The sequence below is a fragment of the Podarcis vaucheri genome (genome assembly GCF_965113315.1).
Source record: "Podarcis vaucheri genome assembly, chromosome: 5".
Taxonomy (NCBI): domain Eukaryota; kingdom Metazoa; phylum Chordata; class Lepidosauria; order Squamata; family Lacertidae; genus Podarcis; species Podarcis vaucheri.
This window is the reverse complement of record NC_138763.1, coordinates 3,805,130-3,831,542: the sequence shown is the minus strand read 5'-3', so window position 1 is coordinate 3,831,542 and position 26,413 is coordinate 3,805,130. Positions and strand designations below refer to the sequence as shown.

At 47.4% G+C, this 26,413-nt stretch overlaps 2 protein-coding genes across 3 annotated transcripts in view; both read left to right on the top strand.

Annotated features, from left to right (window-relative positions):
• Positions 1-26,413, top strand: part of LOC309532935 (uncharacterized protein) — a 317,735-nt gene that overhangs the window by 265,232 nt on the left and 26,090 nt on the right. The gene's annotated exons all lie outside the window — the stretch shown is intronic.
• PDCD1 (programmed cell death 1) lies at positions 200-24,722 on the top strand. 2 transcript variants are annotated; one of them, XM_082224638.1, is made up of 5 exons: positions 200-502; positions 13,312-13,608; positions 15,319-15,486; positions 16,642-16,676; positions 22,237-24,722. In XM_082224638.1, the coding sequence occupies exons 1-5, from the start codon at positions 496-498 to the stop codon at positions 22,453-22,455; spliced, it is 726 nt and encodes a 241-aa protein (XP_082080764.1). In that variant the 5' UTR covers positions 200-495; the 3' UTR covers positions 22,456-24,722. The 2 variants fall into 2 exon arrangements, with proteins under 2 accessions (XP_082080764.1, XP_082080763.1); XM_082224637.1 differs by lacking the exon at positions 200-502 and adding an exon at positions 8,478-8,703.

Sequence of the window (26,413 nt, the reverse complement as noted above, 5' to 3'; positions counted from 1 at the left end):
TCCTGATACAGGACTGCCTTCAGACACAGGAACCAAATACTAGGGGCCAAGCTTCCTTTGCTCTCTCCCCCCCTCCCCACCACAAAATATTTGAGGAAGCTAAGCCCAGTGTACCTTCCATCACCTTTGGCTGGTGGCCCAGTGTGGGATGTGAAACACAAGAGCAGTCAAGTACAACATTCCTAGAGTGAGGAATGTTTGTCCAGCCAGCAGGTAACCTTCCTGTTTCCTTCTGGGCTGGGACAGACTTTCTCTGTATGTGACTAGAGGTGGGCGTGGCCTCACCTGTGCAGGTAACGACAAAAGCACAGGGCAGGGCAGCCATCTCTCTCTCTTTGACTACATGCATCGAAGAAGCAACATCTGCTTAGCCAAAGATGCTCTCTTGGCTCCAGCCAAGAAAGGACAAAGGGACTGTCTCCTTATGAGTTAGTTTCTAGGTGTATGTTACTTTTCTAAGCTAAGTTTGCCTTCTGGGATCCTATTGTGAACAGAATGACGTGTGAGTAAACCTTTTTATAGAATACTGTGTCGTGTCCTATCTTTTTTGAGGGAATAAGGGGGAAATACCAGAACAGTTATTATAGAGGCTTTAGCGAGCCTGAGGAAACGCATCCGCTGCAAGTTTAAAAAGGGGAATGTTAGTCTGCTAAATTGTGAACTTGTTAACACAAGTTGGAAAAGGACATAATCAAACAATATATCCTCTCCTGCATCCCTGAACATTGCCACACCCAGCTATGCCCCTATCTGGACAGGGACAGTGGTGAAGGAACCCTCTTGGGTACCTGGGGCAGGACGCGCGTCACCCATTCTCTCCCCCTCCATTGTTTGTTCACCTGCCTCCTACCTGTCCTCTCCCCTGCCTGCCTTCTCCAGCTGGGAGCGCAGACACGCCACCCGCCTACAACTCCATGGAGTGGGGCGATCGCGCCCAGCTGGGGGACGCAATCCGGTGCTGTGGCCCAGCCGGGGGGCGTGATTGGGCCCGGCTGGGATTTTGTCACCCCCCTGGGATGACACCTGGGGTGGACCGCCTCCACTGCACCCCCCTTGCTTTGCCTCTGGACAGGGATAGTTTAACTCCTGTTGTCTATGCTCTGGTATCCTCACGGTTAGATTATTGCAATGCGTTATACGTAGGGCTGCCTCTGAAGACGGTTCGGAAACTTCAGCTAGTGCAGAATTCAGTGGCCAGGTTGCTCACTGGAGAAAGACGGTTTGAGCATCTCATACTGATCCTGGTCCGGCTGCACTGGCTTCCAATTAGTTTCCGGGCCCAAGGTGTTCCACAGGGCAGGTGCCACTACCAAGAAGGCCCTCTGCCTGGTTCCCTGTAACTTCACTTCTCGCAGCGAGGGAACCACCAGCAGGCACTCGGTGCTGGACCTCAGTGTCCGGGCTGAATGATGGGGGTGGAGACGCTCCTTCGGGTATACTGGACTGAGGCCATTTCAGGCTTAAAGGTCAGCACCAACACTTTGAATTGTACTCGGAAACGTACTGGGAGCCAATGTAGGTCTTTCAAGACCAGTGTTATGTGGTCTCAGCAGCCGTTCCCAGTCACCAGTCTAGCTGCCGCATTCTGGATTAGTTGTAGTTTCCGGGTCACCTTCAAAAGTAGCCCCACATAGAGCGCATGGCAGTAGTCCAAGTGGGAGATAACCAGGGATGCACCACTCTAGCAAGACAGTCTGCGGGCAGATAGGGTCTCAGCCTGTGTACCAGATGGAGCTGGTAGACAGCTGCCCTGGACACAGAATTGATCTGCGCCTCCATGGACAGCTGTGAGTCCAGAATGACTCCCAGGCTGCGCACCTGGTCCTTCAGGGGCACAGTTGCCCCATTTGGCCTATAAAGACTTAAGCGGCTCAGGATGGCAACACCTCAAGGGCCACCTCTTTCCATATGAACCTCCCCAGACCCTGAGATCATCATCTGATGCCTTTCTTTGTATGCGCCCTCCTTAAAAGGTCCAGAGGATGGCAACATGAGAACGGGGCCTTCTCTGCAGTGGCTCCCCATCTGTGGAATGCTCTCCCCAGGGAAGATTGCCTGGCGCCTTCATTATACACCTTTAGGCACCAGGCAAAATGTTCCTTTTTAACCAGGCCTTTGGGTGGCCTGATGGACACCCTATGCCCTTTTAAAATGTAGTGGGTTTTCGGGGGGGGCGGCGGCTATTGTTGTTATTTTGATTATGTATTTTGTGGTTTTATATTTTGATTTTATTCTGTGAACTGCCCTGAGACCTTCGGGTATAGGGCGGTATAATAATAATAATAATAATAATAATAATAATAATAATAATTTATTCAAGTTGGCACCCCTCATTCAGATGTCTTCAGATAGGGCTATCGATGGATATGATGTCTGCTCTGCCTTCCACTGTGGAGCAATGCTTCTGAATACTAGGGCATCTGGACTCAATGGGCCTCTGGACTGAACCAGCAAGTTCTTCATATTTTTTTATTTATTAAATTTGATTGTCGCTTCATCTAGCCCAGGGCAACCCAAAGGACCTCGCAGCCAAACAGACAGACATCTCCCAGTCTTCCTATTAAAACCAAGAGAAATGAGAAATACTCCAAAAAACATCTCGCCCACTTCTAAAAGGCTAAAGGCCAAAGACATGATTATAGAGGAAAGTTTTCCGCCTGGCGCCTAAAGATATATAATGATGGCACCAGGCAAGCCTCTCATTATACTCCTTTAATAAGCAGTATGCTTGCTGTTCTTAATTGCTGCAGGGATAACTGAAGATGTGGATTCAGGTAGGTAGCCATGTTGGTCTGACACCTTCAAAATAAATAACAAAAATAACAAAAATAGTCCAGTAGCACCCAGCCAAGTTTGTTCTGGGTATGACCTTTCATGTGCATGCAATTTTTTATTTATTTTGAAGATGTGGATGAATTTGCAGATGGTTTTTGAAAATGTTCTCCCCACCTCACCGTTTTTTTCCTTTTCCTTTTCTTTCTTTTTTATTTTGGCGGGGTGGTTTTACGACAAACAAAAGTGTCAAACAGTTCTGATGCGAGAGTGTAAACACCTCTTGATGCCATTAGTACCGGAGCATTATGCAAATTCTCCTAATTTCTGAGAAATCATTAAATGCACAGGGCGAAGGCTGTGAATCATTTCCTGCCAAACGCACCATTAGCTTTTTCTTGCTGAACGAACAGATTTCGTTTTGAAAAGGGAAAGGGAGACAGGGTGCCGGAGTGGGGGCCTTTTATTGTGAAAGCCAGAGCATCCGATCACATACCTCCTCCCAGGCGCCCCCTTTTAAGAGGGACAGCCACGCTTTCTCTGCCTCTGTCCCGGGGCGCCCCAATTTTGTGCATCCTGTGGACAGGGGCTGCAGAAACAGTTCCTGCAGTGGAAGGCGGCATGTGCAGTGCCAGATTTACATATAAGCTAAACAATTAAAAAATTAAAGGAAATAAAGCACCGGAGGTACATCTCCAAAATATAAGATAAAAAACAAATAAAATAAAACCTACAAACTGCAACAGACTGCCTCTCCTGGTATGTCCCATGGAGGACCTTATGGTATTCAAACAAAAACATCTTGAAGATCCCGGGCCACAGGGAGGTTAGGCTGGCCTCAACCAGAGCCAGGGCCTTTTCGGCCGTGGCCCCGATCTGGTGGAATGCTCTGTCCCAAGAGACTAGGGCCCTGCGGGACTTGACATCTTTCCATAGGGTCTGCAAGACGGAGCTGTTCCACCAGGCCTTTGGCCAAGGCACAGTCTGACCCCCTCCTTTCGCAATCCTCACAGAACTCTAGCCCAATGGTTGCCATTAATTTGATTCTGAATTGATTTTTAAATGAATTGATTTTAGAACATTGTGTTACTTTTATTGTTGTTAGCCGCTCTGAGCCTGGCTTTGGCTGGGGAGGGTGGGATATAAATAAATTATTATTATTATTATTATTATTATTATTATTATTATTATTAGCTCCCATGGTGTAAGCAATGGGCCCCGCCTGCTCGCCTGCTCCCTCAAATATCACTGGTTTGCTCCTTTCTATATATATGGTACCTACATTCTGCATGGACTGGTCGCATGGCAACATGTGCATACGGCTTGAGATAACTTTGAGGTCCATCAATTACCATATAGCATATACAGTGGTGCCTCGCAAGACGAAATTAATCCGTTCCGTGAGTCTCTTCGTCTAGCGGTTTTTTCGTCTTGCGAAGCAACCCTATTAGCAGCTTAGCGGATTAGCGCTATTAGCGGTTTAGCGGCTATTAAAGGCTTAGCGGCTATTAAAGGCTTAGCGGCTATTAAAGGCTTAGCGGATTAGCAGCTAAAAGGCTATTAGCGGCTTAGCGGCTTAGAAAAAGGGGGGGGGAAGTGAAAAAAAATCGGAACACTCGCAAGACGTTTTCGTCTTGCAAAGCAAACCCATAGGGAAAATCGTCTTGCGAAGCAGCTCAAAAATGGAAAACCCTTTCGTCTAGCGGGTTTTCCGTCTTGCGAGGCATTCGTCTTGCGGGGCACCACTGTATTTAACACAAAAAACGGTGACAGTTTGTTGTTGACAAAGGACAGCTGGACATATAAAGGGCCCCATTAACTTCAGTAGTTTAGGGCCTCATCAAACTAAATCTGGCCCTGGGCACAAGAGCTGGAGTCCTCCTGCCTTCTTAATGTTGTAGGAAAATTCCCGGGCTCACTTGGACTACCAAACAAACACACCAGCCAATAAATTAGGAGCAAAACAGCAGCCTAAAGGCCTGGTCTTTATTCCAGAGACTGTTGCAACAGAAGTTCCACCCACCACATGGGATAATCATAGAATCCTAGAGTTGGAAGAGACCACAAGGGCCATCGAGTCCAACCCCCTGCCAAGCAGGAAACACCATCAGAGCACTCCTGACATATGGTTGTCAAGCCTCTGCTTAAAGACCTCCAAAGTAGGAGACTCCACCACACTCCTTGGCAGCAAATTCCACTGTCAAACAGCTCTGACTGTCAGGAAGTTCTTCCTAATGTTTAGGTGGAATCTTCTTTCTTGTAGTTTGGATCCATTGCTCCGTGTCCGCTTCTCTGGAGCAGCAGAAAACAACCTTTCTCCCTCCTCTATGTGACATCCTTTTATATATTTGAACATGGCTATCATATCACCCCTTAACCTCCTCTTCTCCAGGCTAAACATGCCCAGCTCCCTTAGCCGTTCCTCATAAGGCATCGTTTCCAGGCCTTGGACCATTTTGGTTGCCCTCCTCTGGACACGTTCCAGTTTGTCAGTGTCCTTCTTGAACTGTGGTGCCCAGAACTGGACACAGTACTGCAGGTGAGGTCTGACCAGAGCAGAATACTTCCCTTGATCTAGATGCTATAAGCAGGAAGGAGCCCAGAACAAAGGATGACTCCCTTCTTTATCAGTTTTACAAAGATACCCGCAGCACCCCAAAAATCACATCATGCATACATCACAAATTGGAAGGGTCTGGCGATAGAAACCTTGAGCATCAGGGCTTGCCCCCAATCCTTCCCTCGACCTCCACCATACACCCATCAAGTGATGCAAAAGAGATATTTACATGTCCCTGTTTCCCAGCCAAGTTAATCACACCCTTTCGTCTTGATCTGGGTTTGCTACTGTTTCTGGAATGGCTACCTGTCTGGCACTCAGGTAGATTATCAGCCAGGCAGAGGGGCTGCTGAGTACCTGAGCTCACGCTTTTGGGGTCCAGTATATCTGAAGGAGCGTCTCCACCCCCATCGTTCTGAGGTCAAGCACCGAGGGCCTTCTGGCGGTTCCCTCACTGCGAGAAGCCAAGTTACAGGGAACCAGGCAGAGGGCCTTCTCGGTAGTGGCGCCTTCCCTGTGGAACACCCTCCCACCAGATGTCAAAGAGAACAACAGCTACCAGGCTTTTAGAAGACATCTGAAGGCAGCCCTGTTTCGGGAAGCTTTTAATGTTTGATGTATTACAGTATTTTAATATTCTTTTGGAAGCCGCCCTGAGTGGCTGGGGAAGCCCAGCCAGATGGGCGGGGTATAAATAATAAATTATTATTATTATTATTATTATTATTATTATTATTATTATTATTATTATTATTATGGCTGCCCTCACCCATGTCCCAAGCTCCCCCCCGAACAGAACAACGTTGGAAATGGTGTGGTGTTGCGCGTTATGCGGTGCTTTGAGGAGACACTGTGTGTGTGAACAAAAGGGGGGGGGGTTGCACACTGCATGCTGGAAGGGCAACCCCCCAATCCTTATCAAAAAATCCTGTAACATTCCCAAACCTGGCAAGCACTTACGGGGCTTTGGGGTAGAGGACGGAGGGCTCTTGCACCCTGCCAGGGCATCGCGCCTCCTTCCCAAAGGCTGGCACAGCTTCCCGGACTTTGGGAAGGAGCTGTGAGACCTGTGCCCTGATTTTTATCAGCAGAATGTTTGGGGTGTGTGCGTGTGTTATGTGGTAAACTTAAATTTTTAATGTTTGATGCTGTGTTGTTTTTAATATTCGGTTGGAAGCCGCCCAGAGTGGCTGGGGAAACCCAGCCAGATGGGCGGGGTATACATAATAAATTATTATAATTATTATTATAAACTGTATTAGGGGTGTTCCATTCAGCTGTCATCAAGGATCATAGCTGTTGATCAGTTCCCAAACCTTTCTGGCCCACCTATCCCTTGGTGCATTAACTTATCCACAGTGCCCCTGACCCTGCCCTATAAAAACAGCTATTCACTTCCCAGAAAGGTACTTTTATTTATTTTATTTATTAGATTTATGTACTCTCCTCCATCATGAGATGTCAGGCGGTTCGCAGAGTAGAATACAGGATAAAAACATGAAAATAAGTAAAACATAACAGCAGAACATTAACACCTCTTCCCACAAGAGAAACAAATGCACAATTGGCCACAATCAATTGCATAAGTTAGGTGCAACGAAAGCCCTATATAGAAAAATCATTGGATTGAAATTGAAAGGGAATTGAATTTTAAAAATCACCCAAACTTTCACCGCAGAAGGAGCTCAATGCATGTTCAGATCTCCCGGAAATGTTTGGCATGGTTTGTTGGAGAAAGTGGAAGAGGGTGCCTTTGGGGCTGAAGTCAAACTCTTGGAAGGTTGCAGCTTCTGATGTGGCTGTAGAGGCTGAAATGGGAGGGACATGTTTTGTTGCAGCTGGGGCAGAGTAGTGGTTAAGAGCGGTGGACTCGTAATCTGGGGAACCGGGTTCTCGTCTCCGCTCCTCCACATGCAGCTGCTGGGTGACCTTGGGCCAGTCACACTTCTCTGAAGTCTCTCAGCCTCACTCACCTCACAGACAAAATAAAAAAATTCCTTCCAGTAGCACCTTAAAGACCAACTAAGTTAGTTCTTGGTATGAGCTTTCGTGTGCATGCACACTTCTTCAGATACACTGAAACAAAAGTTGCCAGATCCTTCTATATAGTGAGAAGGTGGGGAGGTGTATTACTCAGAAGGGTGGTGGGAATGGGAGATTGGCAGATAGCTGAGATGAGCCTGTTGATGACTCTTAACGACTGCAATAGGTCTTACAGGAAAAGGGGTGAGAAGGTGAAAAATGGCTTAGTCATGTATAATGAGATAAGAAACCAATGTCTTTGTTCAGACCAGGTCTCTCCATGGTTTTAAGTTTGGTAATGAGTTGCAATTCAGCAGCTTCTCTTTCCAGTCTATTTCTGAAATTCCTTTGTAGTAAAACAGCTACTTTGAGATCTTGTATAGAATGTCCTGGGAGATTGAAGTGTTCTCCTACTGGTTTCTCTGTTTTGTGATTCTTGATGTCGGATTTATGTCCGTTTATTCTTTGGCGTAAGGTTTGGCCTGTTTGTCCAATATAGAGAGCTGAAGGACACTGTTGGCACCTCACCTCACAGAGTGTTTGTTGTGGGGGAGGAAGGGAAAGGAGATTGTGAGCTGCTTTGATACTCCTTTGGGTAGTGATAAAGCGGGATATCAAATCCAAACCCTTCTAGGTGTAATTCAGAGATTTGCAAACTACCTCAGTGAATTTGTTAATCTGAATTAGTTCACTCCAGAAGGGAGACCCTGGAGAAGTGGACACGTTTAGCCTGCTGTCTTGGTAGCTTTTGGTCACAACGGAACGGCGAGAGGGAAAATGTGTCTCTTCTTCTTGCTACTGCTTTCCTATGTGAGTCTGCTTCCTCCCTCGTGGCGTCACTTTCTGGCAACGCAGCAGTTTGCAAACAAACCAAAAAAATGCGTGGGGTTCGAAATGTGCGGGAGGATGTCTCTTCTCTCACCCGGCTCTGCCGCCTTTTTGTTGTGGTCTCGTGCATCAAATCCTTGGCGCTCTGACGTTTCCTTTACACCTTTACCCAGCATGTGAAACCCGCCGTGGTAGGAGGCAGAGAGGGAAAAATGGGTGGGAGGGGGAGCTTTGGGGTTCTGGGGCAGGCGGCGATGGGGACAGTTCAGTTCTGCTCCTGGCGCCGTCGGGTGGCTTCCAGAGCAACGGTGGCACCACGAGAGCAGGGATGGCGGGCTGGAAAACGGCTCGCTGACGCTCCTGCCTCAGAGCAGCTTGAATCCTGGCACCGGGGTGTGATTTCTGAGCAGCCCTGACCAGCTTTCCCGAGGGGACAATGGAGAGCCTACATCAGGCGGAGTGGGCTGGAATGGTCTTATTGCTACTTTTCTGCCGGTCTGCTCTCCTCGCCAAGCAGTCTGGTAGGTAACCGGTGTGCTCATCTGAACGCGGCTTCTGTTGCTTTAACTCCCAAGGAATGGGCAGGAGGTGAATTCTCAGGTCTATGGACCGTCTCGAGGGGCTGGGAGCTGGGGGCACTGTTATACAGTGGTACCTCGGGTTACATACGCTTCAGGTTACATACTCTTCAGGTTACAGACTCCGCTAACCCAAAAATAGTATCTCAGGTTAAGAACTTTGCTTCAGGATGAGAACAGAAATCGTGCGGTGGCAGCAGGAGGCCCCATTAGCTAAAGTGGTACCTCAGGTTAAGAACAGTTTCAGGTTAAGAACGGACCTCCAGAACGAATTAAGTACTTAACCCAAGGTACCACTGTACAGTGGTTCTGCTCCTTCCTCCTGGGCCGTGTCCAGAAAGTGGTGGTGGTGGGGATGGGTGCTCAGACCCCTGGGCTCTCACTTGTGGGGTGCCTCAGGGTTCTGTCCTCTCCCCCATGCTTTTTAATATCTATATGAAGCCACTGGGAGAGATCATCAGGGGGTTTGGGCTGGGTGTTCACCAATATGCAGATGATACCCAGATCTACCTCTCTTTCAAATCAGAACCAGTGAAGGCAGTGAAGGTCCTGTGTGAGTGTCTGGAGGCGGTTGGAGGATGGATGGCGGCTAATGGATTGAGGTTGAATCCTGACAACACAGAATTACTGTTTTTTGGGGACAGGAGGCGGGCAGGTGTGGAGGACTCCCTGGTCCTGAATGGGGTAACTGTGCCCCTGAAGGACCAGGTGCGCAGCCTGGGAGTCATTTTGGACTCACAGCTGTCCATGGAGGCGCAGGTCAATTCTGTGTCCAGGGCAGCTGTCTACCAGCTCCATCTGGTACGCAGGATGAGACCCTCCCTGCCCGCATACTGTCTCGCCAGAGTGGTGCATGCTCTGGTTATCTTCCGCTTGGACTACTGCAATGGTCTCTATGTGGGGCTACCTTTGAAGGTGACTCAAAAACTGCAATTAATCCAGAATGTGGCAGCTAGACTGGGGACTGGGAGTGGCCGCCGAGACCACATAACACTGGTCTTGAAAGATCTACAGTGGCTCCCAGTACATTTCTGAGCACAATTCAAAGTGTTGGTGCTGACCTTTAAAGCCCTAAACGGCGTCAGTCCAGTATACCTGAAGGAGCGTCTCCACCTCCATTGTTCAGCCCATACACTAAGGTCCAGCTCTGAGGTCCTTCTAGCGGTTCCCTCACTGCGAGAATTGAGGTTACAGGGAACCAGGCAAAGGGCCTTCTTGGTAGTGGCACCCGCCTTGTGGAACGCCCTCCTATCAGATGTCAAAGAAATAAGCAACCATCTGACTTTTAGAAGACATCTGAAGGCAACCTTGTTTAGGGAAGCTTTTAATATTTGATTAATTATTGTATTTTAATATTTTGCTGGAAGCCTCCCAGAGTGTCTGGGGAAACCCAGCCAGATGAGTGGGATATAAATAAATTCTTCTTCTTCTTCATGATGGCATCAAAGTCTATGCTCTGGATGCCGGTTGTTCGGGGAGAAACTGTAGGGGTCGACTACAAGCTCTTTTTGCAGACTTCCCGGGGGGGGGGGGGGGTCTGGTTTTGCACCAAGGAAGGCAGATGTCGAACCGCACGGGCCTCTGATCTGAACCAGAAAGGTCGTTATTATGTGCCGAATTTGTTAATTCAGAGGAAAAAGAAAAGTAGAAATTTCATGAACTCAAGCTAGGGGGTGGTTTTTTGCCAAAGTGGAAAATCATCTTGCGGAACTCCTTGCTCCATGATGTTGTTGCCACCACTACTCTCATCATAATTTAACAGCCACAAAATGCAGGTGGCCACCTCTGGATGGCCAACCAAGACCCTTTATCATCTTAGGTCCCTCCTCTACACATCTTCCAGCTTGTCAATATCTTTCTTAAAGTGTGGAGCTCAGAACTGGAGTATCCAAATCGAATCAGGGTTTCTCAGCTCTCCTTCAATAATCAATATTTAAAATTTCCCAATGCTAATATTTTGTAAGGTTTCATGCTGTGTTATCCTCATTGACGTTCTTTATTTGTAATGCTTGATTACAAGTTCTGCTAAGGAAATATGTTTGTTATGTGCCTGAAGACTTATCCTTGAGCTCTAAAGACTGTGTGTGCTGATATGAAGGGTGTGTGTGTGTCCAACTGTCCCCTCCTTAACGGGGCCGTTGTTTCAGAGGGAACTAATGTGAAAAACTTAACTCTCAGTCGCAGTGCGGCAGGGAAACTAGGCAGTGAGTTCCACAGTTTAACTCTGTGCTGTCTTCCTGCCTTCACCTTCATGGGAAGTCCACCGGATCCATTGTTATGAGAGAGGTGGGGAAACCTTTTCTTAATAATAATAATAATAATAATAATTTATTATTTGTACCCCGCCCATCTGGCTGGGTTTCCCCAGCCACTCTGGGCGGCTTCCACAGAGACCAAAAATACACTAAAATGTCACACATTAAAAGCTTCCCTGAACCTTAAGATGTCTTCTGAATGTCAGGTAGTTGTTTTTCGCTTTGACATCTGATGGGAGGGTGTTCCACAGGGTGGGTGCCACCACCGAGAAGACCCTCTGCCTGGTTCCCTGTAGCTTTGCTTCTTGCAGTGAGGGAACCACCAGAAGGCCCTCGGAGCTGGACCTCAGTGCCTGGGCAGAACGATGGAGGTGGAGACGCTCCTTCAGGTATACTGGGCCGAGGCCGTTTAGGGCCTTGAATAATTGCATAAACTTCTATAATACTAAGGACTGCAAAGTGGAAATAAATACCCTCTGATGAAAATAGGGACGTCCTATTGCATAATAATAATAATAATAATAATAATAATAATAATAATAATATTTTAATATGATTTTTCTTAAATTTTCTCTTTTACAATTTCAGGTAAACATTTTACATACTTAAGATATCAATAATGATTTCCCATCTTCCCTTTCCATGGTTCATCATACATATCTTATATCCTTGCGTATTTTACCCAAACTATACCAATCAGTTTTCCATTATTACATCCATTGAGTTTATCTTAATGCTGCCAGCGTCATCCGCTGTACACAATTATTTTCCATATATACAATAAACATTTTCCAATCATCTGATAATTTTATTATTTATACCCCACCCATCTGACTGGATTGCCCCAGCCACTCTGGGCGGCTTCTAACATATAAAAACTTAATAAAACACTAAACGTGTTTTTTTAAAAAAACTTCTCTATAGAGGGCTGCCTTCAGATGTCTTCTGAAGGTTGTATAGTTCCTTATTTCCTTGACTTGGGGAGGGGGGAATCACATAACTCCTTGCCCTCCAACATTTCTCTAATGAAAATAGGGACCTCCCAAGAAAAAAAACGGGACATTATGGGACCAAATCAGCAACCGGGACAGCTTCTGTAAATCTGGGATTGTCCCTTGAAAATGGGGACACTTGGAGGGTCAGGGAATATTTGCCATTTGTTCCTTGGCCCAGGGGCTGCCCAGATGGGGACCAACTAGATGCTGTGACCCCCTATTGCAGAAGGCTGCCTTGAACGCTTTATTGGACTGATCTACCAATTAAACTGAGCCAAGCTTGCTGTACTGATTATACCACCTCTGTTGGTCTGTCACTGCCCGCCCCCCAACTGTATTACCTGGGTTATGAAGGCGCCCAAAATATGTTAAAGCAAAGATTATGGGATAATGCACACAGTGACTTGCGATCTCAATCACACACAGTCTGTAGTCCGCTGGCAGTAGGAGTACAATATGGGCATGTCTTTAAGTTAACATCTTACATTAAAAACCTGACAGTACCAAACTATCGAAGGCTTTTCACCAAAGCCAGACTAAATGTCTTTCCTTCTGCAGTGTTGGATGGCAGGTTGAGAGGAGTTCCCTACCAGGACAGACTTTGCTCGCGTGCTCAAGACATCGATTCCATAAAACATATTTTGTTGCACTATGAAAAATATGAGCAAGTCAGGGCTGAACTGATACTACCCTTGCTGGTACCTTTCCCGGGAAAATCAGAGGCTCATTATGTCAGGTTCCTATTGGAAGACCGGAGAAGTGCTAGAACATTAGCAGTGGCAAAGTTTTTATCGGTGGTTGCAAGAACCAATGATCCCTATATTCTGAACAAAATGCTTGTTTAACCTGGAGGTAGGCTGTATGAATTGTGTATTGCTTTGTAACAGTTTGTTGGGTCTCTGGACCGTAATCAAGATCAATGATTATACGCCTTGCTTCGAATCCCAGCGACGGGGCGAGCTCCCGTTGCTCGGTCCCTGCTCCTGCCAACCTAGCAGTTCAAAAGCACAAAGTGCAAGTAGATAAATAGGTACCACTCTGGCGGGAAGGTAAATGACATTTCTGTGCACTGCTCTGGTTCACCAGAAGCAGCTTAGTCATGCTGGCCACATGACCCGGAAGCTGTCTGCGGACAAATGCCAGCTCCCTCGGCCAGTAAAGCGAGATGAGCGCCGCAACCCCAGAGTCGTCTGCGACTGGACTTAACGGTCAGGGGTCCCTTTTCCTTTACCTTTACCAATTAAACCGAGCTAAGCTTGCTGTGCTGATTATACGCTTTGCTTTTGGTCTCTTTTCGCCAGCAACCTTTCGTCCATCGCAGTTAGATAAACCGATGGGAGCGACGGCCAGGTTCACCTGTCGCTTGTCAGAGACCGTTCAACATTATTCCCTTAACTGGTACAAACTGGGTGACGACAAGCAGCCGAAATTACTGGACCTTGGAAAAAGGAAGTATAGCCCCACCATGCTGAACGCGACGACCTTTGAAATTAAAATCTCGGACTTAGAGATGAACGATAGCGGGACCTACTTCTGTGGCCTCATCTGTCCCTCACTGAAACTGACAGAAAGCAACAGGGCGAACCTCACAGTAACAGGTTTGATACAAGTCGTTCTGGCGCTTTATGGGTGCAAATGGGTGAGAGAGTGGCAAATGCGATTCATTGTCAGCAAAGCAGAACTGATGTATGTTGGGGAATGTACAACATTTATTTATTTTTCAAACAAAACTCGTGCACCGCTTCATTGTAAGAAGCGAAAACCTCAAAGCCGTTTACGGAAAGAACGATGAAACAATAAAATCACCGGTAAGAAAAATTTGCAACAATAATCTGAGAGTTGAAAGAACTACAGATTAAACCTCAAAGCAACTTTTTAAACTGCTTGGTTGTTGTTGTTGTTTAGTCGTTTAGTCGTGTCCGACTGGCTTACCTAAACAAAAATTTTTTTACCGAAAATTATACCATGGAAATCAATAATCAAGGATTTCCAAAAGGGTAGGTAATACAGTGGTACCTTGGGTTACATACGCTTCAGGTTACATTCGCTTCAGGTTATAGACTCTGCTAACCCAGAAATAGTGCTTCAGGTTAAGAACTTTGCTTCAGGATGAGAACAGAAATCGTGCGGCGGCAGCAGCTGGAGGCCCCATTAGCTAAAGTGGTGCTTCAGGTTAAGAACAGTTTCAGGTTAAGGACGGACCTCCAGAATGAATTAAGTACTTAACCTGAGGTACCACTGTACCACACCAAAAGATTGAGTCAATCTATTTTCCCATGGGGGTCTGAACTGACAGTGTCTGATCAGGAATGAGACCTTGGGGTCATTGTGGATAGCTCAGTGAAGATGTACCTGCAGATTCTTGCTAGCTTCCAAGTAGATTGATTAACTGGCTCAGTTTATGGGCTTATCCCTATATACCATATTTTTCGCTCTATAGGACCCACCGGACCATAGGACGCACTGGACCATAGGAGGGGGAGGATAGGAAAAAATAAATTCTCCCCCTCTCTGCTCAGCACCCCTTCAGCGAAGCGGCAGGAGAAACGGAGCCCCTTCTATTTCTCCTCCTGCTTTGCTGAAGGGGCGCTGCGAAGAGAGGAAAAACTGTACAGCACCTCTCCAGCGAAGCGAAGCCTGGAGAGCAAGAGGGATCGGTGTGCACTGACCCCTCTCACTCTCCAGGCTTCAGGCGGCTATCCGTAAGCCTTCAGAGGACAGCGGGAACTCCTACTGCACTCCGAAGGCTTGCAAATAGCTGCCCGAAGCCCCTGGAGCACAGCGGGAGTTCAGCAAAAGCAACGTGAAGCCTCCGGAGCACGGGGGGAGCTCTCCCTCTGCGCTTTGGAGGCTTCGCGTTGCTATCGCTGAAGCCAAGGAGCCTGCATTCGCTCCATAAGACGCACACACATTTCCCCTTAATTTTTGGAGGGGAAAAAGTGCGTCTTATAGAGCGAAAAATACGGTAATACAAATACAGGACATGAAAAGATGGATCATCAACGTGTCAACCTTGGTCATTTTAGAGCACAGACAGGTTGATGGCAACCGGGTGCAATTATTTTAGTGGCCTTGACCTCATGCCTGATCGCAGTCACATAGACTCAGAAGTAAATCATATTAACATTATTGGAACCAAGGCTGCTCCCAGACCGTCCCTGTTATGTGGGTGAGAGTCAGCCCCACACTCTCTGCAATGACTCTTGGAAAAGCGCTAAGCATGATCCTCTTATGCTGGATTAGCCTTGGGATGGACCCAACATTTTGGAGCCAGTCAGTGACTTTGCTTTTCTGTCCCAAACCCTCAGAGAAACAACTTGAGCCTGAACTACCGTCGGAGGAGACGAAGCCTGGACCGCCGTCAGAGGAGAGGGACGATCACGGAGAGATCCTCCTTGCTGTCATCGGTGTTGGGCTGTTTCTGGTGCTCCCAGTTTTGTGTTACTACCTCTTTAACCTCATCCAGAGAAGGCAAGGTGGGCATCTCAGCTGGTTGGCCCAATTTCCTCTCTCCCGGGCATCTTATAGAACAGGGGTGGCCAACTCCCAAGAGACTGCGATCTACTCGCAGAGTTAAAGGCTGGCAGTGATCTACCCCTTTTGGGGGGTTCAGGTCAAAGTTGTTGAACTTTTTTTAGGTAGGAAAGCCCCGGTTTTGGCGGGGCGCAAAACAAAAATATTGAGCTTTTTTTAGGGGAGTCAGATCTGTTGAGCTTCTTTGGGGGAGCCAGTAATCTACGGTGATCTACCACAGACGTCCAGCGATCTACCGGTAGATCATTGGACGTGCCTGGTATATAATAATAATAATAATAATAATAATAATAATAATAATAATAATAATAATAATAAAATAATACACCGTGCCCGTCTGGCTGGGTTTCCCCAGCCACTCTGGGCAGCTCCCAACAGAATACAGCGGTACCTCGAGTTACAAACGCCTCAGGTTACAAACGCTTCAGTTTACAAACTCCGCTAACCTGGAAGAGCTACCTCGAGTTGAGAACTTTGCCCCAGGATGAGAACAGAAATCGTGTGCCGGCAGCAGCAGCAAGAGGCCCCATTGGTGAAAGCACGCCTCTAGTTAAGAACAGTTTCAGGTTAAGAACGGAACTCTGGAACGAATTAAGTCCGTAACTAGAGCTACCACTGTATTAAAACACGATAAAACATTAAAAACTTCCCTAAACAGGGCTGCCTTCAGATGTCTTCTAAAAATCAGATAGTTGTTTATTTCCTTGACATCTGATGGGAGGACATTCCCCAGGGCGGGGGCCACTACTGAGAAGGCCCTCTGCCTGGTTCCCTGTAACCTCACTTCTTGTAGTGGGGGAACCGCCAGAAGTCCCTCGGAGCTGGACCTCAGTGTCTGGGCTGAACAATGGGGGTGGAGATGCTCCTTCAGGTCTACTGGGCCGAGGCCGTTTCGGGCTTTCAAGGTCAGCACCACACTTTGAATTGTGCTCGGAAACGTACTGGGAGCTAGTGTGGTTCTTTTAGGACTGGTGTTATATGGTCCTGGCAGCTGTTCCCAGTCAACCGTATTCTGGATGAGTTCTAGTTTCTGTGTCACCTTCAAAGGTAGCCCCATGCTCAACGCATGAATTCTAACTGCTTGTATCCTTTTGCAGAGGAAGAAAAACTGCAGGTCGAAAATGCTCCCTTGGTAAGTTCCCTTTTGCCCAGAGAGCTTCGCTTGCTGTTGGCCCCTTCTGACGCTGGCACTTGGCTGATGCAATTCACACCACATCCTGTTTGGCCCCCAATTCTCTTTCGTACAGATACGGGCCCAACCAGGCAGCTGTTCTGTTGCACGGGGATTCTGCAACATGTTTTATTACGACACAGACATTTAAAGCACTATGATACCACTTTACATAGTCCTGACTGTGTACCAAAAGGATTCTGGGAAATGCACTTTGCTAAGGGTGCTGAGAGCTGCATGTTGTTGTTTAGTTGTTTAGTCGTGTCCGACTCTTTGTGACCCCCTGGACCAAAGCACGCCAGGCACTCCTGTCTTCCACTGCCTCCCGCAGTTTGGTTAAACTCATGTTGGTAGCTTCAAGAACACTGTCCCACTATCTCGTCCTCTGTCGTCCCCTTCTCCTTGTGCCCTCCATCTTTCCCAACATCAGGGTCTTTTCCAGGGAGTCTTCTCTTCTCACGAGGTGGCCATAGTATTGGAGCCTCAGCTTCAGGATCTGTCCTTCCAGTGAGCACTCAGGGCTGATTTCCTTCAGAATGGAGAGGTTTGATCTTCTTGCAGTCCATGGGACTCTCAAGAGTCTCCTCCAGCACCAGAATTCAAAAGCATCAATTCTTTGGCAATCTGCCTTCTTTATGGTCCAGCTCTCACTTCCATACATCACCACTGGGAAAACCAGAGCTTTAACTATATGGACCTTTGTTGGCCAGCTGATGTCTCTGTTTTTTAGGATGCTGTCTAGGTTTGTCATTGCTTTTCTCCCGAGAAGCAGGCGTCTTTTAATTTCGTGACTGCTGTCAACATCTGCAGTGATCATGGAGCCCAAAAAAGTAAAATCTCTCACTGCCTCCATTTCTTCCCCTTCTATTTGCCAAGAGGTGATGGGACCAGTGGCCACGATCTTAATTTTTTTTATGTTGAGCTTCAGACCATATTTTGCGCTCTCCTCTTTCACCCTCATTAAGAGGTTCTTTAATTCCTCCTCACTTTCTGCCATCGATGTTGTGTCATCTGTATATCTGAGGCTGTTGATATTTCTTCCGGCAATCTTAATTCCGGTTTGGGATTCATCCAGCCCAGCCTTTCGCATGATGAATTCTGCATATGAGTTAAATAGGCAGGGAGACAATATACAGCCGTGTCGTATTCCTTACCCAATTTTGAACCAATCAGTTGTTCCATAGGAGCTCCTATGAGATCCCTATTCCCCTCTGGGCGCGATGATTCCCAGAGCTCCCTGGAATTTGGGATTAATTGTTAAACCCCTCTGGGAGTTGTAGCTCCATCAGAGGCAAATTTGGGGGAGCAATGCACTGGGCGCACTGGCGGAGGAAGAGGGGGCAGGGCAGCATACCATCCCCGGCACCAGTGGGGAGGGGAGTACCATCGTGGCTGCCCCCCAACATGCACTGCGCACCCCCCCACTGTGCTGGGCTGCATTCACAAAGCGGTTTTTTTTTGGGGGGGGTCAAAGTTGTTGGGCATTTTGGGGGAACATCTCTCCCCCCCAATTTTTGGGGGGGCTTTTCAAAGTGTTTTTCTTTTTGTTTTAATCCCCCTGCTTGCCATACATCTGGGTTTTCCTGGACGTTTTGCCAATTCAGTGTAAATCTGCCTTGGCACCATTTTCAAGTCCATTTCCCCCTAGGACGTATGGCAGCCCTAAGTTTATTCTATTTTCCTGATGCTAATTGGTAATTTCCACATCATTTTTTTTTTTTGAGCTTTCACACGACACAGAAGCCAGTTATGGAAACAGCAGAATAGAACGCAATTTCCCCTGTTACCTGCTTCCAGAAATAAATCTGTTTGCAAATAACACATGAATGAGTACAAAAATTATAGAAGTGGATTTTAAATTGTGCTACATCTCAAATATATGGGCCTGTTGTTGCTTTGCAGAGGTGCTGTAGCTAGCAAAAGAGGAGCAAGAAATAAACCAAAACATTTATTGTTTAATGTTTCAGGATATGCACAGATAGGAAATGAAGCCCTGAAATGTTTGCTGGTGGAAACAAGTATTGAAAGTGGGATTGTGTGTGGCCCCTGATAGCCTCCTCAGCACAAATCATCATGACTGTGCAATAAAAAGGATGTCTAGAGGGGCCTTACATTTACCTGCATGTAGAAAACCAGAATGTCTGGAAAAATAGTCCTTTACAGTCGTACCTTGGTTTTCGAACAGCTTAGTTCTCAAACGTTTTGGCTCCCGGAAGTGACTGTTCCGGTTTGTGACTGATTTTTGGAAACCGAATGTCCAACGGCTTCCAATTGGCTGCAGGAGCTTCAGCCTGCAACCAATCGGAAGCCACACTTTGGTTTCCGAACGTTTTGGAAGTTGAACGGACTTGCGGAACAGATTCCGTTCAGCTTCCAAGATATGACTGTATCTTCCTGAGATGCTCGTTTTTCTGTGCTTTTAGTCACACAACTTTCCACTGGCAGCTTGAAAGATAAAAGGTAAAGGGACCCCTGACCATTTGGTCCAGGCGTGACCGACTCTGGGGTTGCAGCGCTCATCTCGCTTTATTGGCTGAGGGAGCCTGCGTACAGCTTCCGGGTCATGTGGCCAGGATGACTAAGCCGCTTCTGGCGAACCAGAGCAGCACACAGAAATGCCGTTTACCTTCCCGCTGGAACGGTACCTGTTGATCTACTTGCACTTTGAAGTGCTTTCGAACTGCTAGGTTGGCAGGAGCAGGGACCGAGCAACGGGAGCTCACCCCGTCGCGGGGATTCGAACCGCCAACCTTCTGATCGGCAAGTCCTAGGTTGTGGTTTAACCCACAGCGCCACCCGTGTCCCCAGCTTGAAAGATAAATCGCAGCCAAAACTGGCAAACGGACCCACGTAGAATTATCATCGTTGAAACACAGATAAAACAAAACAAAACAAAAAAGCTTTTTCAAACTAATATAAGCAATTCACTTGTGTGCCTGGGTTGGCCTGCCGAAATAAAAATGTTTTCAGCAGACATTTGAAGCAGTATAGGAAGGGTGGCTGCCTAAGGGGACCCCTAGATGCCATCCAGACTTACCCTCGAATCCTATAACAATATTTTTGGGGAACTAGTGCAGAGGGTGAGTTGGAATTTCAACCAAGCATTTCATCAGGCTCCCTCCGTCCCTGATCACCCAAGTTCAACTCATTTCTAATACTGAGGTCTGCCTAGGGTGATAGAACACCCCAGAACCAGCTGCAGGCGAGAATGGTATGACCCTCCTTATTATACCAAAGTCTCTGTACTGTTCCACTTCCGAGTCTGCACAGGAGAGGGTTTATCTCTCTGCATGCTTCCGCACATAAAAAGCTCCTTGCAGGCGTAGTAAACTTTCATGTCTGGGAGAGCGAGAATTTTTCCTCCCTGATATGCTAATTTTCTGCCTGCGGGGTTTTTCCTGTTTATAAGGGGAAGTACCTGCAGACACAGGGACGCGGGTGGCGCTGTGGGTTACACCACAGAGCCTAGGACTTGCCGATCAGAAGGTCGGCGGTGTGAGCGACGGGGTGAGCTCCCATTGCTCCGTCCTAGCTCCTGCCAACCCAGCAGTTCGAATGCACGTCAAAGTGCAAGTAGATAAATAGGTACCACTCTGGCGGAATGGTAAACGGTGTTTCTGTGTGCTGCTCTGGTTCGCCAGAAGTGGCTTAGTCATGCTGGCCACATGACCTGGAAGCTGTACGCCGGCTCCCTCGGCCAATAAAGCGAGATGAGCGCCGCAACCCCAGAGTCGGTCATGACTGGACCTAATGGTCTGGGGTCCCTTTACCTTTACTTTACCTGCAGACGCAGCTGGGGCAATTTGTGAACTCTGCCTATCCCTCTCTTCCACATGCTGCAGAACCAGGTGGCAAGAGTCCTGAGGTGGCCAAATGGGCAGCCCCACTTCAAACCGCAGGAGGGGAATGTGTTCTTTCGTCTACTCACCAGCTGGCACTTTAAAACTCCACGCAAGTAGACAACTAGCGCATCAGGGAGAAACATTCCAGCATGCTTCTTGCGGTACTGGTTTTCTACATGCGGGGAGCTTTTAAAATGCAAGTTGCCCATCTGCCTAGCATCCTCTTTCTGGCAGCACACGGCCAGAGGCCTCTGAGAGTCGACAAGCAGTGCATGGAAGGACTGTCATTCAGGATTATACATTGCCTTTGAACATGGAGACTCCATTTAATGATCCAAGCATTTATCATATTAAGATCTGCTGCTGCTGGATCAGGCCGTCTTAAAGCTAGGGGTCAAAGTAAGAAAGACAAATTCTCTTTAGTTTGGTGTGACTTCATTGGTTTTGAAAAAGACATGAACAGGCCAACTTAAAGGTAAAGGGACCCCTGACCATTAAGTCCAGTCGTGGATGACTCTGGGGTTGCAGTGCTCATCTCGCTTTATTGGCCGAGGGAGCAGGAGTACAGCTTCCGGGTCATGTGGCCAGCATGATTAAGCCGCTTCTGGCGAACCAGAGCTGTGCATGGAAACGCCGTTTACCTTCCCGCCGGAGTGGTACCTATTTATCTACTTGCACTTTGTGCTTTTGAACTGCTAGGTTGGCAGGAGCTGGGACCGAGCAATGGGAGCTCACCCCGTTGCAGGGATTCGAACCACCAACCTTCTGATTGTCAAGCCCTAGGCTCTGTGGTTTAGACCACAGCACCACCCGCGTCCCTCAGGCCTCCTTAGGTGTATATACTGTAAATGGACATGGCTAGTCCTTTGAGGCCCCCCAAGTTGGTGGCTGTCACTGCAGAAGTGAGTTCCATAGTTTCACTATGCTCCTAATACTGAGTAGCTTCTTAAAAACAACAACAACAAAAAACTGGCATTTTTTGGGGTAAAATCTTTTTTTATTAAGTTTTACTTTACAAATTTAAATTCCAACATTAAGCCTCATCATTTAGGATTCCCTGAATGCTTTGACTCCTCTCTGCCTTTCCATGGTTACCATTTCCCATCTTTTGTCAACTGCTTCACTTATTTTCTCTATTTTTCTCACATAGTCCATTTTTACCCTAATTTCTAGTACAGTCATACCTCGGGTTACAGCTGCTTCTGGTTGTGTTTTTTCGGGTTACTCACCTGCCGAAACCCTGAAGTACTGGAACGGATTGCTTCCGGATTACTTCCGGGTTTTGGCAGTCGCGCATGTGCAGAAGCATGAAATCACACTTTGCACATGCGCAGAAGCGCCAAATCGCAACCCACGTGTGCACAGACACACTGCTGTGGGTTGCGAATGTGCATCCCGCATGGATCACGTTCGCAATCCAAGCGTCCACTGTACACTACAAGCGTTATTCAAACCCTGCCAACGTTTTTAGTTGTTTACAGTGTCCTCTAAGATAGTTGGAAAATTTCCCCCATTCCTTCTTTAAGTTCTTCTCTTCCTGGTTTCTGATTTTCCCGGTCCATTTCGCCGTTCTGGTCCATCATCTTCATCAGCCATTCGCCTCTGGTTGGGACTTTAATCTTCTTTCCATCTCAAAACTGGCCTGTTTTTTAACCCTCCCTCTCTTTCTGTACCTGAAGGAAGAAGGCCCTCCCGCCGTGAGCGTTTTCACCGTGGATTATGGGGTGCTGGAATTCCGGGCAGCGGACAACGCTCAGAGAGCCCCCCATGAGCACTTCGCTTCTGACCAGACCGAATATGCCACCATCATCTTCCCCCCGGAAAAGCCGGTCGCTGCCAAAGGAGGCAAAAAGACTAAGAAAGTCAAGAGCTGCCCCAGCAGAGCAGAGCCGCACTGAAGGGGCGGAAGCGAAACCTCACCCTTTAAAACTTTGCATTCTCCCCGATTCCTCAACGGTCCCGGGACCACACTGCAAGCACTGGGGATTCATTTGCAAAGCCAGAACGTGCCGTGGCTCAAAGGCGCCTGGAAGCCGCATCTTCTGCATGACAACCCTTGTCACTGCATTGCAGAAGCACTCAGGCCGCACTGCACATGCTCAGAGGCACTGTTGTCATAGGACCTGTTAACGGAGAAATCTGAGGGCTCCCTTGGACAAAAAACAAGGACAGCAGCCAGGAATACCAGAGCAAAACAGCAGCCAGTAGGTATGGTCTTTATTGAAGACTGTTGTGGCAGGACTCCCACCTGCCACCAGGTGGAACAAGATGGAAGCCCCAAACAAAAGAGAACCCCAACTTTTATTAGCTGCTAATCCCCATGTTACACCCCCCCAAACTACATCACTAATACATCATGGTTACATCATGAAAGGGGAGGTCTGGTGGCCATAATCTGAGCATCCTGGACCCTGCCACATGGTTCTCCTTGCCCTCCACCAAACACCCATCAAGTGTAACAAAAGAAATATTTACATTTCCCTGTTTCCCAGCCAAGTTAATCACACCCTTTTGTCTTCATCTGGGTTTGTTATTTCTGGAATGGCTACCTGTCTAGCACTCAGGTATCAGGAGGCCAGGAATCATCACTCAGGCAGAGGGGCTGCTGAGGAGCTGAGCTCACATGTCTATATGAATTTCTGAAGTTTTCCCAGTGAGCCAGTGCATAGATACATTGATCATTGAATTCTTATGTTTGTTATCATGCAGCAAAGGCCCTTTGAACAGATTGGAAGAAACTGTGCTATGTTTTGTGGGGACAAATTGCAAAAGACACAAAAGTGATTGTGCTGATTTTGGTAGCGGGCTGCATGTGCATGATATCTGCTGGAGGGGCAACCCCCCCCTCAACCTATACATAAATTCCTGCAACAGACCGAACCCAGGCTCCTGGGGAAAGCTGGCCTATATCCTCAGGTGCCAGTCTTGACTCGTAGTGACTCACCAGAGCCTCACGCTGAGAAGTGGGTGCTCTGCTGACTCGATCTTACTAAGTCATCCACTTCCTGGGGAAATGTGCGTCTCTTTTGATGACACGGAGATTTCCAAAGCCTGCAGCAAACCCATTTCTGGTCTGTCGCTGATTCGTTTCGGAAGTCTGCCCTCAGCCTGCCCAGGTGGAAAAAGCGACTGGCAACTTTCCGACAGAGCTGGGACTCATATGCATAGAACCCGATAACTGCAGAGCTGGAAGGGACCCCAGGGGTCATCTAGTCCAACCCCCTGCAATGCAGGGATTGTCATTAAATCTGGTGCTAAGCATGGCCGTTGGGCGCACAATTGCTGGTGCTTTCATTTACCTGGGGGTCCTGGGAAGACCCCCGTCCCTCTGCCCAGCGCAGGGTGGGGAGGAGGTTAAATGAAAGAGGTAAGGGGATGGGGGGAGAGGCTGGAGCGTAGAGAGAGGGAGCCACTAGACTAGGACCTGGGACAGACCAGGGTTCGAATCCTTCACTTGGCCATGAAGCTCATGGGGTGACCTTGGGACAGTCACTGCTCTTGGCCTTAACGTACCTCACAGAGTTGTTGTGGCGATTAAATTCGGAGCGGGGGAACCATGTATGCCACTTTGAGCTCCTTGGAGGGGAAAAAGAAAAGGTTATAAATGCAAGCAGTCAATCAATCAATCAATCAATCAATCAATCATTCTCTGGTTTGATACTGGGAACCTCTCTCACTCCTGAAAGAGCCCGACCATTATTTCTAAAAGTGCAGAAAACTATTTTGTCAATACAAGGTTTGGGTTTTTTGTGTGTGGTGGTGGGGTATTCTGATTGCTGCTGAATACTGCATCATGGGATGTTTTCATGGTCTTAGGTGTTCATTTTGTACTGTTTTCAAACCTTCTCCTCCTGTTTTAATGCTATTTTCAGCTGTTTTTGATTCTATGCTTGTAAATCCCCTTGATTCACATGCAAACGGCGATTCGTAACAAAAAAATTCCTTCCAGTAGCACCTTAGAGACCAACTAAGTTCATTCTTGGTATGAGCTTTCGTGTGCATGCACACTTCTTCAGATACTTAAATCATCAACATCATCTATAGGTCTTTTAAATGGAATTGTTATAGGAATCTATCTGCACATATATAAAATACATGTATATATTGTATCAGCTGCTTTGGAGGCAGGATGTAAATTTCTATCAATAAATCGGTGAGATCCCTATAGCTGTTTCAGCGCCTGATAACTTGCCAAAGTTCTTCCCACCTTGCATTTTCCGTCCTTTAGAAGTGTTCCATGTTTTGCATGTGGGAAATTTATATTTATTTTGGGTAATTGCTCACTGGGTTCGTTGAGCGGGATGTGTCTGTGAGATTGCTCTTGCAACAGCTCAGGGCGAGGTTGTATCACACTGCGCCCCGCAGGCTGTTGTGATGCTATTCACACTTACGCAGAAACTGTGACTTGTGTTGTTCAGATTTCCCACTCTGCTGCCATTGCAAGCTCTGGGAACCAAAGATCTGCTGCTCGTGCGGTCTGCGGTCCACGCTGCGCCACCAAGCGCAAGGCGAACTCTGCACGTGGCAATGCCGACCTGTTACATCATGTGCATACAAATGTCAGGCCAGCAGCAAGTGGGGAAGAGCATGAAAAGTTTCTGGGCTAGGAAACTATGCCGTGGGACGGCTGTTGTCATAAATGTATTAAGAGCAGGAAGGTGGTAGAATCACTGGGGTTTTTAAAGTAGAGGTTGGATGGCCATCTGTCATGGATGCTTTAGCTGAGATTCCTAATGCATTGCAGGGGGTTGGACTAAATCAGGGGTAAGGCCCGTGGGCTGGATCCGGCCCAATCGCTGTCTCAATCCGGCCCACGGACGGTCTGGGAATCAGCGTGTTTTTGCATGAGTAGAATGTGTCCTTTTTATTTAAAATGCATCTCTGGGCTATTTGTGGGGCATAGGAATGTGTTCATTTCCCCCCTTGAAAATATAGTCCGGCCCCCCACAAGGTCTGAGGGACAGTGGACCGGACCCCTGCTGAAAAGGTTTGCTGACTCCTGGACTAGATGATTATCATGGTCCCTTCCATCTCTACAATTCTATGATCCTGTGAAATATATTGGAATAATAATAATAATAATAATAATAATAATAATAATAATAATAATAATAATAATAATGGCCGAGACCATATAACACCAGTCCTGAAAGACCTACGCTGGCTCCCTGTACGTTTCTGAGCACAATTCAAAGGGTTGGTGCTGACCTTTAAAGCCCTAAATGGCCTTGGCCCTGTATACCTGAAGGAGCGTCTCCACCCCCAGCATGCTGCCCGGACACTGAGGTCCAGCTCCGAGGGCCTTCTGGCGGTTACAGGGAACCAGGCAGAGGGCCTTCTTGGTGGTGGCACCCACCCTGTGGAATGCTCTGCCATCAGATGTCAAGGAAATAAACTGACTTTTAGAAGACTTTTAGAACTTTGACTTTTAGAAGACATCTGAAGGCAGCCCTGTTTAGGGAAGTTTTTAATGCTTGATGTTTTATCGTGTTCTTAATATTCTGTTGGGAGCTGCCCAGAGTGGCTGGGGAAGCCCAGCCAGATGGGCAGGGTATAAGTAATATATTATTATTTATTATTACTCTGCCCTTCTGGCTGGGTTTCCAGATGGAGCAAACTTGTTTTCCGATTACAGATAGGTAGCTGTGTTGGTCTGCCATAGTCAAAATAAAAAAATTCCTTCCAGTAGCACCTTAAAGACCAACTAAGTTAGTTCTTGGTATGAGCTTTCGTGTGCATGCACACTTCTTCAGATACACTGAAACAGAAGTTGCCAGATCCTTCTATATAGTGAGAAGGTGGGGAGGGGTATTACTCAGAAGGGTGGTGGGAATGGGAGATTGGCAGATAGCTGAG